Here is a 20,039-nt window from a genome sequence, read left to right as displayed (position 1 = left end):
TCTCTCACACACACAGATGAGGGCATGTCTAAGGATCACAGAGACAAGTGGAAGAGCTCCCAATGGCCAAGCTGGGACAACCTGAAGGACAAAATTAATAAAGTGGTACTGAATTCTAGCCCACAGTATAAAATAATTATCCATGAGTCCACACTAGCATAGATGATTAAGTAAATAAGTAAATGGGGTAGACAAATCTCCCATGTGAAAGAATTCCAAATATTTTACATAGATACTCCAGCCTCAAGGAAACAGCTGTGCAGAATACAGCAGGAAAGGGAGATGGGAGCAACTTTCCGGTGAAGAAACCTGACACACACTTCCTCCGCCAGGTGAGCAAGGTCAGCACCAACAGTAACAAGTCACTTTGATAGTATGTACTCTTGATATGATGTAATGATGGTATTTTACCACCCCAAACCCACAACCTCAATCTAATCATGAAAGAAACATCAGACAAACATAATGTTGGAACAGAGCGATAGTTAATAATAATGTATCAATATCAGTTCATTAACTGTAACACATGTACCATACTAATGTGAGATATTAATAATAGGAGGAACTGGGTACGGGACATATGGGACCGCTCGACTATTCTCTCCAATTCTCTGTAAATCTAAACTGTTCTTAAAAGTTATAATATATATATATATTTTAAAGATTTTATTTACTCATTTTTAGAGGGGAAGGGAAGGAGAAAGAGAAAGAGAGAAACATCAGTGTGTGGTTGCCTCTTGTACGCCCCCTACTGGGTACCTGGTCTGCAACCCAGGCATGTGCCCTGACTGGGAATCGAACCAGCAACCCTTTGGTTCACAGGCCAGCACTGAATCAACTCAGCCACATCAGCCAGGGCATAAAGATATATTTTGAAAACTACATATGCAGCGTACATGTTCTGAGACCATGTACCAACAAAAGCAATAGCCTTATCCTATTGCTGTGGGTTGTTTCAGTTGATATAACGAGACTGATAATCAGATTCTAGTCAACTAAGCAATTGAGATTGCACTGATAGGTCTTTACTGTTTTCTGAGCAAGCATTATCCACAACTCGACCTAACTTTTAAGTGTGTGGACAAGTTTGTAAAATATTTGTTAGGGTGTTTACCTCTTTAAATAAGTTCACAATAGCAATATCAAATACATTGGTACCTCGGTACTTGTTGGCTTCAGAACTCATCAAACCTGGTACTTGTCTCATTTTGACAAGAAAAAATGTTTCAGCACTCCGTGCTTGCTCGCCCCTTATCACACTTGCTAGGATTTGTGTGAGTCACAACTCCACCCCACAAGAGAAAATGCTTCATCAATCATTGCTCGCTCACCACTCATCAGAACAAATTAATGACAAGTACTGAGGTAGCACTGTAATTACCGTTATGTGTGAAATGGAGCTGGTGATAAGAAAAAAGCAAACGCTACACAGATTTTAAGTTTGAACTGAACGAAAGCATCAACGTTGTATGCCAGAGCCTGAAATAAACTGGAAGTCTGAAATGATGGCCCCGATATAGGCTAAGTACAGGCACAACAAACCATGTTTAGCTCAAACATTTGAGGGGGGCAGTTAATATTTTAGAGGGAAAAACTATGTTTATTATTGACCATAGAATAGATGAGATTTTCATTTTTCAACAGAGGGGTTGGGTTTAAACAGTTGAGAAACACTCACAGAGCATGATTCCACCAGGAAAAAAAAAAAAAGGCTGAAAAAGAAGAACTCCAGTATTTTTCAAAACAAAGTGTTCTTATACCTTATTAAATATATCACTTTCTGCCTGTGATGGGCATAATGACAGCCCCCCAAAGATATCCATGTCCTAACTCCTGAACATGGGGATATGCTAGGTTACACAACAAGGGGAATTAAGGTTGCTGATCAGCTGACCTTAAACAGGGAGATTACCCTGGATTATCCAGGTGGGCCCAATTTAATTACAAGAATCCTCACGAGAGGCAGATGGAGGCAGGAAAGAGAGAAGGAAAGATGTCGCCACAGGAGTAAAGTCAGAGAGATGTTGTGCTGCTGGCTTTGAAGACAGGAGTCGGGAGCCAGGGATGGAATGGGGCAGCCTCTAGAAGCAGGAAGTCAAGGAAACAAATTCCCCCTGGAGCCTCTCTGGAGCCAAGCCTGGCAGACACCTTGATTTTAGCCCCGTGAGTCGCACCCCACTGTAAGACTCCAAAACTATAACACATACATTTGTATTGTTTAAGCCATTAAATTTGTGGCAATTGTTACAGCAACAGAACACGAATATACTGCAGACAGAAAGAACTCTCCTGCTTTGAGCAGAAGAGTCCTTTTAACCCAGTATCAAGTGGTGTTTTTATCACATGCCATTTAAAGAAAAAGGAAAAAAATGTTATCCATATGTGTGAAGTAAACAATCACAACTAATGAGAGAATTTAAAAATCAGGAACTAAGCGAACTGGTGGTACCTGTAAGCTACAGCACAAAGCAGGCAGGACTGTTCACTCCAGGCACATAACAGTCAGATGTCCTTAACATTAAACTCCCTTCGGTTTCTTAGTCTGATTCATCTGAAGTCTTGACATGAGACCACTGTTTTAAAAATACCTGTTTTTTGTGGTTAGAATGTGAGCTATCTGTGTTGGTCACCATGAAATGCCACAACAAATGCCACGGACTGAGCGGCTAAAACAATACACACTTTCTTTTCACAGTTCTGGAGACTGGAGAGCCCAAGATCAAGGTACCAGGAGACACAGTGTCTAGTGGTGACCGCTTCCTGGCCTGTAGACAGCTACTTCTCGTGTAACCTCACAATGTCAAGGAGATGGAGCGCTCCAGGTCTTTCTTCCTCTTCTTCTAAGGGCACCAGCTTCATAGGGCTAGGCCCCTCCCTTGTGACCTCATTTAACCTTAATTACTTCCTTAAGGCCCCATCTCCAAATACAGTCACCTGGGGGTTAGGGCTTCAACATGAATCTGCAGGACACAAACATTCAATGTATAACATTAGTAATCACTACCTATGTAAGAAAGCAAAAAAGAAAAGCTGGGAATATAAAAAGCTTCCAAATAGCATATTAACATACAACATATATATTCATTAATATATTGACATATGTGTGAGGTTATAGACAAGGACACAGGCCAATTTTATGTGTGTATACATGTATACTGTCAGCTCCTGCCCTTAAAATGAAAGGTGCCTCTTTAAATTGTTCTTTTAAAATAAATGTGGATTTAAAGATACGCCAGCTTTGGAAGTGGGGAGGTAGAGATGGCTTTAGCACCAAAAAGTCACAATATACACAAACTGCAGCTGTAAACACAGTTTCTACAACCCAGAAAAGAAAGCAATGGACACAAAAGTCAATGGATCTGAAGAAGCTAATGACCCAAATGAAAAGAATAACTTCCAAGGTTTGAGATTTATTCCACAAAATTTATTCTGTTATAAGCCATTAATGCTCAGTAACACATGAAACTATACTGAATTTCACAAACATGATAATACATACCAGATGTGGAGTTTATAGTATATGTCCATCTCTAAATTTGGAATAGCGATAGCAAAGAAGTATTAATTCATTCTCATCCTCTCTCTATTTCTCACTCATGACATTTAAATGTAAAAAGCCTTTAAGAGACTATTCAGTATTAGAATGCCATTGTTATAGTTTATAATCAATTAAATCATCCTCATAGATTAAAAAAATTAAGTGTTAGATTCATACGTGCTCTGAGCCAACATTTTCATCTAAAAATACCCATGTTAAAGATAAAATATTAAGTGGCATATTATACTCACACATGTACTAATTATCCTTGCCTGAATTACCCTTGGCTATGACATACACATCGATGAAACGTCAGAGATAATGCTCATAACATCCAAAAATAAGAAACCAAATCAACAAAAGATGGTTTTCTTCTGTAACTTGTTTCTGTGATTCCTACTCACTTCTTCCTGATGAGTAAGACTGTACTAATGTAGCAAAATAAGGGGAGGAGAAACACAAGAGAGAATGATGAGTGTACCTCATTCCCCAGATTTTTCCTGTCTGATTTGAAATATTATCAACAATCTAGGAAGCAGTCAAAATTGAGGAGTAAAGAATTATAATCACTATCAAGATACTGTTGCTGTTGTTTTAACCTACTCAGGTAAGGTCTGAACGTACTCAGCTTTGTGAGCGTTCCATGGCAGTTCCCTCGATGACTCAAAAACAAAATTAATGTTACTCCCATTTGGAAAAATGTTGGACTGTTTCCCCCACCTGCTGTTCACTGCTGGAACTGTGCATTGGTGGCTGGTTTCATCTCAACTGTGAGCAGACACACCTTCTGTGCAACACATGGTGCCTCAGAGTGGTCTGAACTGTTCTTTTCATTGTTGTTTCAGAGCTGGACAAGGGCCTTGGAGTTAATATATCTAGTTCAACATTGATTTGGCAGATAGCTCAATGGTCCTTTATCTGAACAGACCAAAAGGCAGTTGCACATTTGCTTTAACTCTACTATTCACTTTTTATAAGTTTTTGTTTTTTGTTTTCTAATTATATTTTATTGACTATACTATTACAGTTGTCCCAATTTCTCCCTTTTCCCCTCTCCACCAGCACCACCCACTCTCTCAGGCCATCCCCACATCATTGTTCATGTCCATGGGTCATGCATATAAGGTCTTTGGCTACTCCATTTCCTATATACTTTACATCCCCATGGCTATTCCATAACTACCTATTTGTACTTCTTAATCCCCTCACCTCTTCACCCACTCCCCAACACTCCCCTCCCAACGGGCAACCAAAAAATGCTCTCTGTATCCATGATTCTGTCTCTGTTCTTCTTGTTTGCTTAGTTTATTCTGTAGATTCAATTGTTGATAGATATGTATGTATTTATTGCCATTTTATTGTTCATAAAATGAACAATAAAGTTTTCATCTTATTCTTTTTCTTAAATAAGTCCCTTTAACATTTAATATAATAATGGTTTGGTGGTGATGAACTCCTTTAGGTTTTTTCTTGCCTGGGAAGCCCCTTATCTGCCCTTCAGTATGAAATGGTATCTTTGCTGGGCACAGCAATTTTCATGACTTTGAATATTTCTTGCTAATTCCTTCCAGCCTGGAAAGTTTCTTTTGAGAAATCAGCTGACAATCTTATGGGAACTCCCCTGTAGGTAACTAACTCTTTTTTCTTGCTGCTTTTAAGATTCTCTCTTTATCTTTAACCTTTGCCATTTTAATTATGATGTGTCTTGGAGTGGGCATCTCTGCATCCATCTTGTTTGGGACTCTGTGCTTCCTGGACTTACATGGTGATTTCCTTCACCAAATTAGGCAAGTTATCTTACATTACTTTTTCAAAATGGATTTCATATTTCTTGCTCCTTCTCTTCTCCTTATGGCACCCCTATGATGTAAATGTTGAAATGCTTGAAGTTGTCCTAGAGGCTGTTTATACTATCTTCGTTTTTTTGGTTTCTTTTTTCTTCTTCTTCTGCATGGTTGTTTTTTGGTCCCTTATGTTCCAAATCATTGATTTGATTCTCGGCTTCATCCACTCTACTGTTGTTGCCCTGTAAATTGTTCTTTATTTCTATTTTGTATCCTTCATTTCTGACTGGATCTTTTTTATGCTGTTGACATCCTCCTCACTAAGTTCTTTGAGCATCCTTATAACCAGAGTTTTGAACTCTGCATCTGATAGATTGCTTATCTCCATTTTGCTTAGTTCTTTTTCTACAGTTTTGTTCTGTTCTCTCATTTGAGCCATATTTCTTTGTCTCCTCGTTTTGGCAGCCTCCCTGTGTTTGTTTCCATGTATTAGGTAGAGCTGCATGACTCCCTGTTTTGGTAGCATGGCCTAATATAGTAGGTGTGTCCTGTAGGGTCCAATGGCACAGCCTCCTGTATCACCCAAGATGGGTACTCAAGGTGCGTCTTTCATATGGGCTGGGTACACCCTCCTCCTGCAGTTAAGCCTGGATTGCTATTGGCAGGCCAATGGCAGGGATTTACCCAGGCCAGTCAGCTGCAAGGGCTGGCTGTGACAACCACTGACCACCAATCTCCACCCTCTGTGGAGGATCCCCTGTGGGGCAAGGTGGTGGGTCTCCCACGTAGTTTATCATTGCCCACTGGGTGTGCAGGCTCTGGGATTTCCTGGGTGGTGCAGACCAAGGTCAGTCCCCATCTGTGTTCTGCCCGGCTACCTTTCCCGAGCTATAAAGCAATCTGAGATGGCTGCTACTTGTGCTGGGCGTGGAGATTCCCAGGCAAAGCCAAACTGTGAGTCCAGGCTGGCTGCTGCTAGTGCCAGGCCTGGGGCCACTTAGTAAGAGGTTCAGTGGCTGGGGACTCACTGAGGCCGGCTGTTGCTTGTTTGATAGGATTTAGGAAGTTGTGAAGCATGAGCCAAGACCAGCCATTCATATGGAAAAATCACAGTTAACAGTTTGGTTGGCCATGTAAGTTGGATGGAACAAAGTCTCAGAGGATCTTCAAGTACAGGTCAGTGTTAGCCAGAGTTATGGAATTTAGATATGGCACTGGCATGCCAGCTCTGTGGCTCTGTGTGGGCAGGGCTCAGAAAAGGGACAAGGCTTCTGCCTGCCTTTTTGTCTGGGATAAAGCTGTCCCCGAGCTCCTGCCTTTATGCCTGAACTTCAGTTCCTCCCTCTATGCCACTGGTGCCTTTTAAGCTGCTACCCCAGTGATGGAGCTCAGAGGGACTGAGTGTGATTAAGTTCATGTGCGGGTTCTTTAAGGGGAACTGCTTGTGCCTCCAGTAGTTTCTTCCACCAACTCAATCCCTACTAGTTTTGCAGCCAAAGGTTGTGGGAATTTATCTTCCTGGCACTGAAACCCTGGGCTGGGGTCCTGGTGTGGGGCTAGGACTCCTCGCTCCGGAGGCATCCTTCCTGAAATTTCATCTACCACATGTGGATGTGAGAACAGCCCATTCCATGTCTCCACACCTCCTACCAGTCTGGATGGATGTGGTTTCTTTAATTCCATAGTTGTTGGACTGCCATTCAATCAATTTCTGATGGTTCTGAATGATGGTTGTTCTTGTATTTTAGTTGTAATTTTGATACATTTGTGCAAGGAGGCGAAGGGTGTTTACCGATGCTGCCATCTTGACTGGAAGTATTATTTTTTATAAACACTGAAAGCATTTTTTTTAAAAAAACACTTCTTGTTTTTAAAAATCCTTTAAGCAGAATCTTTGTAAAGAGAAATGACAACATGGATGGATCTTGAGAATATCATGCTAAGTGAAGTAAGTCAGACAGAAAAGGTCAAGAACCATATGATTTCACTCATACGTGGGCTATGAAACTGAATGCAACAAATGAACAAACAGGAAAAACAAACAAAACTCACAGACACAAACAACAGTCTGGTGGTTACCAGAGGGAGGGGGGTGGGGAAGTAGTAAAGAATAAATGGGGTCAAATATATGGTGATAGAGGGAGACTTGACTTTGGGTGGAGAGCAGACAATGCAACATACAGATGATGTATCAGAATTGTACACTTGAAACCTATGTAATTTGATTAACCAATGTCACCCCCATGAATTAATTTTTTAAAACGGGGAATGCATCACTATCACAGTCATTCTCTTTTTTTTTTGATATATTTATTGATTATGCTATTACAGTTGTCCTTTTCCCCCCGCTTCACTCAACTCCATCCTGCCCACATTCCATCTCCATTCTCTGCCACTCCATCCCTCCCACATTCCCCACCTATAGTTCATGTCCATGGATCATACATATAAGTTCTTTGGCTTGTACATTTCCTACACTATTCTTACCCTCCCCCTGTCTATTTTCCACCTATCATCTATGCTATTTATTCTCTGTACCTTTCCCCTCTCTCTCCCCCTCCCAATCCCCTATTGATTACCCTCCATATGATCTCCATTTCTGTGGTTCTGTTTCTGTTCTAGTTGTTTGCTTAGTTTTCTTTTGTTTTGGTTTTAGCTGTGGTCGTTAATAACTGTGAGTTTGCTGTCATTTTTACTGTTCATATTTTTTATCTTCTTTTTCTTAGGTAACTCCCTTTAACATTTCATATAATAATGGCTTGGTGATGATGAACTTCTTGAACTTGACCTTATCTGAGAAGCACTTTATCTTCCCTTCCATTCTAAATGATAGCTTTGCTGGATACAGTAATCTTGGATGTAGGTCCTTGCCTTTCATGACTTGGAACACTTCTTGCCAGCCCCTTCTTGCCTGTAAGGTGTCTTACGAGAAATCAGCTGACAGTCTCATGGGAAGTCCTTTGTAGGTAACTGTGTCCTTTTCTCTTGCTGCTTCTAAGATTCTCTCCTTCTCTTTCATCTTGGGTAATGTAATTAAGATGTGTCTTGGTGTGTTCCTCCTTGGGTCCAACTTCTTTGGGACTCTCTGAGCTTCCTGGACTTCCTGGAAGTCTATTTCCTTTGCCATATTGGGGAAGTTTTCCTTCATTATTTGTTCAAATAAGTTTTCAATTTTTCGTTCTTCCTCTTCTCCTTCTGGCACCCCTAGAATTCGGATGTTGGAACGTTTCAAGATGTCCTGGAGGTTCCTAAGCCTCTCCTCATTTTTCCGAATTCTCGTTGCTTCATTCTTTTCTGGTTGGATGTTTCTTTCTTCCTTCTGGTCCACACCGTTGATTTGAGTCCCTGTTTCCTTCGCCTCACTATTGGTTCCCTGTACATTTTCCTTTGTTTCTCTTGGCATAGGCTTCATTTTTTCATCTAGTTTTCGAACCAATTCAACCAATTCTGTGAGCGTCTTAATAACCAGTGTTTTGAACTGTGCATCCGACAGGTTGGTATCTCTTCCTCGCTTAGTTGTATTTCTTCTGGAGCTTTGAAGTGTTTTGTCATTTGGGCCATATTTTTCTTTTTGTCTTGGTGCGTCTGTTACTTTAAGGGGCGGAGCCTTAGGTGTTCACCAGGGCGGGGTAACGAAGGTTGCTGTGCTGCGAGGCTGTACGTGGGGGAGGGGCCGAGAAGGAGCAATGGCGCCTTCTCCCCTCTCCACCGGACTTCAGTGTTTCACTCCGCTACCCACAATCAAATTGGGCCCCTCTGGTGCTGGTTCCCGAGTGGGTGGGCTTGTGCACTCTCTAGGCCCCTGTGGGTCTCTCCAACGACCTCTCCTGTGAGGCTGGGAGTCTCTCCTGCAGCCGCCCCAACCCCCACGGGTGTTTTCCATCAGAGGTTTGAGGCTTTATTTCCCCGCGCTGGAGACCTGGGTTATGCAAACTGCTTTGCTCCCCTCCGTTCGTCCCAGTTTATCTGTGCGTGAGTGTGGGGCCGCCATGTGCTACCTGCGCTCTGCCTGCCAGTTCTCCACCACTCTGAGTCCAGCCCTCTCGGTTTATCTGTGCACGAATGTGGGGCCGCAGGGTCTGCTAGTGGTCAGACTGCCTGCCCCGTTTGTCCCACACTCCGCCAGTCTCGGTCTCGGCATGGCCACGGGAGTCCTCTCCGCCCCAGCTGCCCGTCTCCGCCCCTCCTACCAGTCTGGATGAATGTTTATTTTTTATTTCCTTGGTGTCAGACTTCCTTGCTGTTCGATTTTCTGTCAGTTCTGGTTGTGCGAGGAGGCGCAGTGTGTCTACCTACGCCGCCATCCTCACAGTCATTCTTAATCAACGTATGCTTCCAGAATGTGTACTTACAGAGCACATTTCAATCTAACAATTAATTTTTTTTTTAATCTATGAGGATGATTTAATTGATTATAAACTATAATGATGGCATTCTAAAACTGAGTAATCTCTTAAAGGCTTTTCACATTTAATTGTTTTATAAGAGAGAATGAGAATGAATTCATAGTTGTTTGTTGTAAATGTCCCAAATCCAGAAAGAAAAAAGAAATTGAGAAGGGAAGGCAAATGGAATGCCAAAGTTTCCCAGTCTTTTTAATGTCACATATCACAGCAGCCCACTTAGAACTTACGTTTAAGGAACTAGAATTCAGGAAGTACACTGTGGTGTGCCACACACCTAGACTTTGAGATACCGGGCAGAAACCTCAATTCCTAAGTCCTGTGGTAGAAACCTTAAATTCCCATCTCTGTATTTTCCTACTACATCTGTTGTTATCTCAAAGCATAATAAGATACATACAAATAAACTAGAAAAGCTTAAGTCAACAGGTCAAAAGGATGAACTACAACTCAATATATCCTTGCCATTAGCTACATTAGAAAGAAAAAGATATATGCTGGATAGGAAAGCATGAAAATTACACAATTTTCCTAGGAAGGAAAAAAAAATTAGAATTACTTGCTCATTCATAAACAAATAATTAAATCTCACCCTAGAAGTCAGAAACCTCAAGTTCAAGTATCAATCCTACCACCAACTACTTGGGTGCACCCTTAAAAAGGCCTAAATCCTACTATTTCTTCATCTGTAAAACTACACTTATTACTGCCTGCCTCTTTCACAGGGAGGTTCTGATAATCATTTAAATGTGAAGATTTCTTTTTTTTTTTAAGATTTTATTTTTATTTATTTTTAGAGAAGGGGGAAGGGAGGGAGAAAGAAAGGGAGAGAAACATCAATATGTGGTTGCCTCTTGTGCGCCCCCCACTGGGGACCTGGCCTGCAACCCAGGCTTGTGCCCTGACTGGGAATAGAACTAGCGACCCTTTGGTTCCCAGGCCAGTGCTCCATCCCCTGAGCCAAACCAAGAGGGCTAAATGTGAGGATTTCTTTCAGGTCCTACCCTAAAGAAGTAATTTTAGTTAATTTAAGTTTTACTGTTGAATTAATTTACTCAGCATATGAGTAATACATGCTCATGGTAACAAAATAAAAACTGAAATAGTACAGAAGACATAAAAAAAGAACTTTCCTTATCCTCCTTATCTCCAAAGGTAAGCACTACATGTTTCCTATAGAGCATTCTAGAAATATTCTATGCTTATAGATGAATACCTTCTTTTCACACAAATGGAATGACACTATACTAACTTTTCTGAAGTGTTTCTGTCAATATTAGACACTTTCCATATCTACCCCATTCTCTAACAGCTGCATGGTATTCCTCTGCATAGACCTACCATCATTTATTTAATCAGTCCTTAGCAGAGGTTTAGGAAGTTGTTTCTAGGTTTTCCTTATTTTGAACATCATGTCCATGCACAATCATCTATGACCAATCATCTGCTTATATTTGCTAACTTGTTCAGTAAGATCAATTGCTAAGTACAGAATTGCTGGGCCACAGGCTAAATTTTGATGTCAAATTGCCTCATTTATTGGTTGTATGAACCCCCACCAAGAGAAGAGTATCTAAGTTCAGCCAATGCTGAATATGATCAACACTTTTTTAAAAAACATAGCTCTAAAAGTTTTTTTCTGTATAGTTTCATTAGGAAATTTATCACCAAGAAAATTAACATGGATGTTTAAATATTTGTAAGCAACCTAATTTATGTTTCCACCATCAATCTGAAGCAATAAAGAACCTACAACTTCCATTTATCAAGAGAAACAATAATAATTTTTAAATTAAGGTGCAAGACACCCCAGAAAGGAGAGTACTGGCCACCACAACTTGAATAACACTAGCCCTCATGAAAATGAACGGCCTTGACATCATCACAGTTATTACCCTAGAATTTACCATATTCTAAACTTTTAAATGTCTCTAACTACCAGATACTTGTCTATGTTCCCCATAATTTTAAAGCTGTCCCTATAATGCTAATATCTTTTACTAGAATGATGTGTGTAACAATAAAAAAATTATACATGAGAAAAAAAAAAAACTGAGGCACAAGAAATGTTCTGTCCTGAGTTAGTCCTGACCTAATTTTACACCATAACGGAGTACTATTGGGTTGGCCAAAAAGTCCGTTTAGTGTTTTTCATAAAACATGACAGATTTTTCATTTTTACCAATAACTTCATTGATTTGGATATTTTGGGTATGTGGGCCACCTCCTGCTATTGGCTTCTAGTGAGCAGAGGCCAGGGGGGTGCTGCTAAACACCTTCCAATGCATAAGACAGTCCCACAGCAAAGAATTATTTGGCCAAAATGTCAGTAGTACCAAGAAACTTCCCAAACCACTTCTGACATGTTCCATCAGTCACAGCATCTTCTCCATACACTGCACAAGACTTTTTTTGCATTTCAGTTGCATTTTTACCTTTTTGAAATAATAAAGCATTAACACTCCAAAAATGTTGCTTTTCTTCCAACTTCAATAGTAAAATGGCTGCACAAAAATTCACCGATTTTGTTTTTTTTTTAATGCATGCTGATATGACAGCTGTTACAATCTAACAAAATTGTTTTGAATGAAGTTAAAGATAACTAAGCACTACTACAGCCATCTTACGGGAAAAAACGGAACGGACTTTTTGGCCAACCCAATACTATAAAGGTGGTGTACTTTAATTTCTCCCTGCTAGATTTAATATATATATCCAATTCCATTATTCCATACATAGAATAAACACAGCACATTTTTAATTAAAAAATTCTAGTTTAAATTTAACAAAAATCTACTCTTCCCAATTATCACTAATAGTTTAAGAAATAGTTAAGAAAAAAATTAAACACTAAAATTACCTATGGAATCTAACATTTCAAATATCACAATAAAAATACCAAATTAGCCCTGGCTGGTGTGGCTCAGTAGACCGAGCACTGGACTGTGAACACAAAGGTCACCCTTTCGATTCCCAGTCAGGGCACATGCCTGGGATGAGGGCCAGGTCCCCAGAAGGATGTGTATGAGAAGCAACCACACGTTGATGTATGTCTCCCTTTCTTTCTCCTTCCCTTCCCCTCTCTCTAAAAATAAATAAATAAAATTTCTAAAAAATTTAAAAATTATATTTAATAATTGACAAAAAAGTCAAGTGTGAAAAGTGGAAAAGGATCCAAAGTATACACAAAATAATCAAGCTTGAACAATATATAAAACAAATGAGATTAAAACAGATAAAGAGAATAAAATAGTAAAAACAGATTCTGTAGATATAAGACCTCTGGATAATATAATTCCTGTTTCATTCCCACAGTTTAAAAAATCTATTGTTTGCATCAAATCAGAATGTTTAATAGACAGAACTAGGAGAATATAAAATCCAATGTGAATTAAAACCATTGTATAGATCTGGCCCTCATGAGAGTGATAACTTTTTAGTTACTGAGCTTTCATGGATTTTGAAAACCTTAAAGCAATTTTCTTTTGGGACACTTAAGCATGTTCAGCTTCTAACCCAAAATGCTTCAGTCTTTCTTTAAAAAAAAAAAAAAAACAAAGCGGGGGTTGGTGAGCGAATGTCTAGAGGCTGTCATTTAGTTTGAGCTTTAATAGGCTCTTAATCTCTATCTGTCTGACACCATAGGGTGACTATTTTCAGCAACAATGAAGGGGCAAGTGCCTTAGAAACCTACCATCATCTTTGATGACATCTTTCTTCTTCCAGGTTCACAGTAAACTTGAAATCAAAGTCAGAGATTTCCCTTTTACTGAGACAAATAGTAGCAACGAAAATATCAAATGTCAAATCCTCAGGCAAAAAACTTACATTATTGTTAATGTAGCTATAAAAGAGCAACCTTATCTTTTATTAGACATAAATTATTAAAATATTATCAAAAGCAGCTGCCATATGAACACGGAGCAAAAAAGCAAAGATCTGCTGACATCCACAACAACCAAATATGGTATCAGTATTACCCTGAAGCCTTACAACCACATTGAAACATCAGGAACAAACAGGCATGTAAAAAGCATCACTCAACAGTCCTCACACGTCCTCTTTCAAATCTGCAGGTCTGTCCAGAGGCACTGTAGGATAATAGTTGAAAGCAAAGGTTCTGGAACCAAAATACTTGGGTTGAACCCAGGCTTTGCAGCTTGCTGGCTGAATGATAGAAGATAAATTATTTAACCTCTCCTATGAGTTGCTTAACTGTGCCTCAGTTTTCTCATCTCATACCAAGTGCTCAATAAATGTGAGTTACTGTCATTACTACAAGGAGAAAAAAGGGGGGAAAAAATCCAAGAAAAGCCAATAGGCCTTGAATTTCTTTTTGCTAATAGCTCATCCCTAGGACTTGGGATTTTTTTAAAGTTACTGATTGCATCAAGCACATCATGCTTCCAGTGGGGATTCAATGAAAATAATCAGCCTTATGATATGCTTACCCCACACTCTGTAGGCTCAGAGTTCACACCATCTACAGAAGGACTGATGGAAGAGCAAGAGATTCGCGGATGCTATGCACTCAACTAAGTTACCTTGGAGTATTATGTATCTAGAAATTGTTTTACATAGTTTTATTTTGTCTCGTTTTCCATTTATAAGTCACATATGTGTTGTGGTATAAAGAAGAAAGGAAAGGCTGTAAACAGTATTAAATACCAGAGTTAGGCAACTGGTCCTTCCTTACACAGCTAAAACTCGATTATGAATTTTGTTCTGAGCATTTCAATTACTCTCCATTTGGAGCACAAATGCACCTTGGGATATGAGAACAAGGAGGCCTCAGGCAAGGTAATCATTCTTGTCCCATTTAATCTTTAGTCAGCAATAATGTTATTCTTAGCAAGCCTAAATACAAACAGTACTTCAGAATCTGAAAGGGGAAGGGACCTTAGAGGTCACCTACCCAAAGCAAAATGAAGGAATAATCTTTCCCACATCTCTTCCTCTACCTTTGCCTGAAAATATGATGGGGGTGGTAACAGCGGTAGAAGTGGTGGCTGCTGCTGCTGGTGTTTATGCCTCAGGCTCTGGGCCCTGCATTCACATGCACTGACACATTGAAGCAACCTGTGAAATGAGAAAATCCTAAAGAAAATACAAGATGGAATTTTAAAAACTATTCCAAAAAAGATAAGCCTAAAATTTTAATAGAATGAGTTACAATATTATCATAAATCAAAAAATATATATTATTCATCCTCTAAATGACAGACCATCGTTTTACTCAATTTAGTTCAACAGACATGAATAAAACAGAAGCACCTTCACTCACTCACTTTAACAAGCTAAAGACACTTGTTATTAAAGGTCTGTGTGCCAGACACTTTAGTAAGTACCAGAAGTACCATTACTACAATTCCTACTAAAACATGATCACTGTAGCTAAGGAGTGTCTACTCTGCTCTCAGTAAAGCAGTGACTGGCTCACAAAAATGTAAGACAAAAACGTGGCGGAGTCCATGGCAGTGTGGTGTGAACCCCAGCTCTGCTACAAGCTGTGACAGCTTAGACAAGTCAGTGTGTTACATGCATACATTTATATATACAATAAAGTTGTTACAAAGTTGTGTAAATGACTTTAAGTTGCTTTAAAAGTAAAATTGTTATAATTATATAAAGTTATATATATGTAAATAATGTTATAAAGGTAAAATGGGATATACAGTGCACACTAGATCGGTCTGTGTTTCCTTCAGTCCCTGGTAAGCTGACCCTGAGATTTTCTCCATATCTCACTCAAACTTTACTTATTACCTACCTGGATCCTAACAAGGTTAAGTATGTTACACTTAAAATCTTGAGTTTTACAATTTTTTTCAACTCTGTATTTCTGCATACAAAACTACTATCTTCAGGGACATCTTACCTACTGTGCCCTTAAGGTATTGTAAATATTTCAGTTACAGGAAATTTTGCCTCAATCTTTAAAAAATATTTTAACCTATGTACATGACAATTTAAAACATAAAGACAGTTTGTACTATAAATGTTAAAATAACAGAAGAACAGCTCATAAAAAGGCAGTAATCCAACTACTTTAGCTGGAGTATCAAAGGAGTAAGAGTTTGCCCATCTCATTCTCTACTACGATCTCTAAGACATTTCCTTAAGAATGTGTGACGAAGACCGATCGATCATACTGCTATTAAAATCTGGACTTGATTGCTGAAATATTTACTGATTGAAAATTCAAAAAAGACGATGGCCAGTGCCTGATTCCTACATATACGTAATAAAAGAGAACTATACTATTAGAGAGAGAGAGAGGGAGAGAGAGCTATGCCTTGGATCTCACCCCCAAGTACTATGAGTCCAGTCCATCTGAGGCATTCTTTCACTCAATAAACATTTACTATGTACCTACTGTGTGCCAGGTATTGCACAGTGAACACAACAGACCAAAAAAATAAAAAATAAAAAATAAAAAAATGCCTTCTTTCCTAATAAGAGGGATGTCTCCCCATAATGTCTCCCGGAGACCAAGTCCGGGCCTCACTCCCATCCAACAAGGGTCTATCACACTGACGCTCCCCCCGAACCCAACAGGCCTCTTAGGCTTGCAGCCATCGGCCCTGAGTTATTAACCAATGTGGCCCAGGATCCCTTGGGCAGCCCAGGGAAGCCCTCGGAACCTGACAGTCAGGTTCCACCAGCGCATACTCAGAAGCCCCACGTGCACGCTCCGCACGTGCCCGCCACCCTCCCACTGGACCGCGCAGGCGCCACCACCGCCCCGCTCTCCGAGAGCGCGCCCCGCACGCCACTCTGGGCTCCAGACTCATGCCCTGAACCCCACCAGCCCAGGTTTCGCGTGGTCCCGACCACACCAACCACCATCTCTTACCGGTGTTCTGGCCCCGGCGCGCCGGCCTCCTGGCTCCCGGCGGCCGCCCGGCTGGCCACCTCCTCCTCGGCCTCCGCGGCCCCTGCCGAATCCCCGACCACGGCCTCGGCGGCCACCGCCGTCCCCGCCACCTCCTCTCTCCGCCGCCGCTGTGGCTCCTGCCGGATAGCGGTCTCGGTCCCCGCTGAGCTGGTTGCGGCCAGACCGGCGACCGTGGCCGCCTCGAGCTCCTCGGTCTGCCTGCATCTTGCCGCTGCAGGAGGTGCAGAACAGGCAGGGGCCGAGCCACCCGGAGACGCCCTTGCCCCACCGGAAGCGGGTCGGACGGCGGAGAGCGCAGTCGTCCGGCCTGGGTGGCTGCGAGCTGAGCGCGGGTGTCGGAGGGGGGCTGGAAGCCGCCGGCCGGGCGGGGGGAGGGGGGCGGCCTCGGATCCTGACAAGTTGGGGCCGGAATGGGCCTCGGGGAAGGCTGGGGGCCCAGCAGAAAGCCCGACAGTGGGAGCCAGCAGTGAGGAACCGGGATGGGTCTGGGGGGTGGGGCCAAGGTGGGTAAAAGGACAGGTTATAAAACAGTTTGTGTAATATAAACTCGCTTTTGTTTAAAAAAAGGAAAGAAGAAATACAAATATGGGTGTATTTGCATGAAATGCCTAAAGTATATGCCAAACTGTTAAGTGGTTAATTGTGGTGAGACAGAGTTAATTTTTCTGTTTAATCTCCTGATTATCCAGAATGTATATAATTTTTAAAACTTACACTGAACTCGGGATTCAAGAGCGGATATGGAGGAAAAGGCAGGGTGGGTTTCAGGTGAGAGATGGGTGTGGACTGCAGCAAGCAACTGGGAGTAGAAAGAACGGTACAAAACTCAGTGTTACTCAGTCTTAAACACAGTAATACAGCAATTACTGCACCAAAAGCCATTCTCAGTCCTTCATTTAAATCTCACAGCAGCCCTATAAGGTCACACTAGTGTCCCTACTTTGCAGATAAAGGATCTAAGAGATATTAACCAACCTACAAAACTGCACAGCTAGTAATGGAATGATTGGAACCCAGGGTAATCTGGCTTCAGAGGCTTGCTCTTAATCACTATACTCTCAAAAAATTATTCTGTGGAGGGGAATTAGAATATCTACGCAGAGTCATTGGAAACCACTGGAATAAACTAGGCCACAAATAGGGCCTGAATTAAGTTTTGAGCCAAGGAGACAGATAATAGGATAGAGAGGAAGAATTAATAGCACTTCATGTCCAGTTGTAAGTGGGAAGGTCAGGGGGAAGAGAAGCTAGTGTAGATGCCCAGGTTTCTTGCTTGAGTGACCAGGTAGTTGATGCCATTAGTCAAGAGGGAATGCAGAGGATGTTGTCAGGATAATAGTATTTTTTAATGTATTCTGTACTTTTCTGTGTTGCTTTTTATCATAATATTTTGGTCAGTAGACACTTCTCACACTTACTTCTTCAATTTTTCTTACTCTTTTCCCTCTCTACTGTTCTCCAGCCTTTCCCTTTGTATTTATTCCTCCAGGCCCTCTTGGCCCTATTCTGCCCCCACCCCCTTTTTCTCCCCTTGTCTCTACTTACAAAATTAAGATTCACTGTGGCATTCAGGATTAAGTTATTCATCCCCAGGCTAACCTCAAATTCAGTAATTCCTCCTCTAGAAAAATGCTAAACCACAGGAAGATGGAAAGTGTAGAAAGAATTCTATCCTTTTCTCTGCACACCAGACGAACTAACAGGAGATACACACATATGAATAGTATTTTTTAGAACCCAGTGGCAAACCAGGAATGATAATGATTTGATATAATACATTGATTGTCTTCTCCTCATTCTACAGCCAGTGACACTAAGTTGGTGACTTGATAAGGGCCACAATGGGAATTCTTACACCCCAGAAATTGGCAAGTTTCTACATATGAGGGCTTTGTTGGCCATGGGGCAGAAACAGGTTAAATTTCCCAGCACACCACTGATGTGGGCTCACCTCTCAGAGGTGAACATCCATGTATTAAAATCATGCCAGACATTAGCACAGATCAAGAGTTTCGCAACTTTGGCACATTTACGACTAGATGATTTTTGTGGTGGTAGCTTGTCCTGTGCATTAATGTTGAAGAGGATCACAGTTGTCTCCCCTATCATTCAGTAGTCTCCCCTTATCCACAGGGGAGATGTTCCAGACCCCCAGTGAATGCCTGAAATTGCTGATGTATTGTTTATTTCCTGTGCACACATATCTGTGATAAAGTTTAATTTATAAATTATACAATAATAAAACAACTCTGACAATATGTTATAATAAAAGTTATGTGAACATGTCTCTCAAAATACCTTATTATACTGTACTCACCTCTTCACATGAAGGAAGTGCTTTACAACTTCTTTGGCATATCCAAATTGCCAGCATCACTATTGCGGTTCGGGAGCATTATTAAGTAAAAAGGGGGTCACTTGAACACAAGCACTGTAATACCATGACAGTCAATCTGATAACTCAAGCAGCCACTAAGTGACTGAGGGGCTGGTAGCATACACAGGGAAGATACCTGAACAAGGATGATTTGTGCCGTGGGCGGGAAGGAGCAGAATGATGAGTGGTTTCATCACACTACTCAGAATGACATGAAAGTTAAAACTTCTGAATTGTTTATTCCCGGAATTTTCCATTTTGTATTTTCAGACTGCAGTTGACAGTAGTTAACTGAAACCACGAAAAGTGGAACCCCAGACAAAGGGGGTTACCATAGTTGCTACCCACTAGGAACCCTCCCCCTTAGCTATGACAAAATGTCTTCAGACATTTCCAAATGTCCCCTGAGCAACAAATCACCGTGGATGACAACTAGCACAAATGGATTTAAACTATGTAAGTATCCCTCAAGAAGCCTCTACAATTGTGAGGTTAAAAAGATCAGTGGATGGCAAATTAAGCCAGCTTCATTAGGGCGCATTCATCTGCTTAACACTTCCACTTAGCAGTCAATTTAAGACTCAATAGCGCTATTGAAAGATATTAATTACTATGCTTGTTTTACAGGAAGCCTTATTTGTGGACAGTGGGACCTCACATTTAACATTTCCTTTGTGCCTAGCACTATTCTGAGCACTTCATTCATACTAATTTAATCTTCACAACATTCCTCCGAGGTAAATACTGTTATTATTCCTATTTTACAGATAAGAAAGCTGAGTCACAATGGAGCTAAATAATTAGCTCAAGCTAGTAAGTGATAGAACTGGGATTCATACCCAGACACTCTGGTTTCAGAATCTGTGTCTAAGTCTGTGCCACAGATGCCATCAGAAGTCCAGAGACTACATGATTCTCCCTTCCCCCATCTATTACCTGTAAGTCAAGGGTTTTTTTCAATTCAGCCAGTAGTGTTCCGGATACGGAGGGTTCTGTGGTCCCTGTTAACACTGCCTGCTTGGAGGACACCAGTAGCAGA

At 40.9% G+C, this 20,039-nt stretch overlaps 1 protein-coding gene across 2 annotated transcripts in view; it reads right to left on the bottom strand.

The window, feature by feature from the left end:
- Positions 1–17,224, bottom strand: part of AVEN (apoptosis and caspase activation inhibitor) — a 180,000-nt gene extending 162,776 nt beyond the window's left edge. The window contains exon 1 of one of the 2 annotated variants that reach the window (XM_053928587.2): positions 16,582–17,224. In XM_053928587.2, the coding sequence (XP_053784562.1) occupies positions 16,582–16,827 (246 nt within the window). In that variant the 5' untranslated portion in view covers positions 16,828–17,224. The remainder of the gene's footprint in view (positions 1–16,581) is intronic. The other variant, XM_071221951.1, reaches the window with a different exon arrangement.
- Positions 17,225–20,039: the final 2,815 nt, after the last annotated feature.

This window comes from Desmodus rotundus, chromosome 7 (assembly GCF_022682495.2).
Source record: "Desmodus rotundus isolate HL8 chromosome 7, HLdesRot8A.1, whole genome shotgun sequence".
NCBI classification, from domain to species: Eukaryota; Metazoa; Chordata; class Mammalia; order Chiroptera; family Phyllostomidae; genus Desmodus; species Desmodus rotundus.
This window is presented reverse-complemented; position numbering and strand designations above follow the sequence as displayed.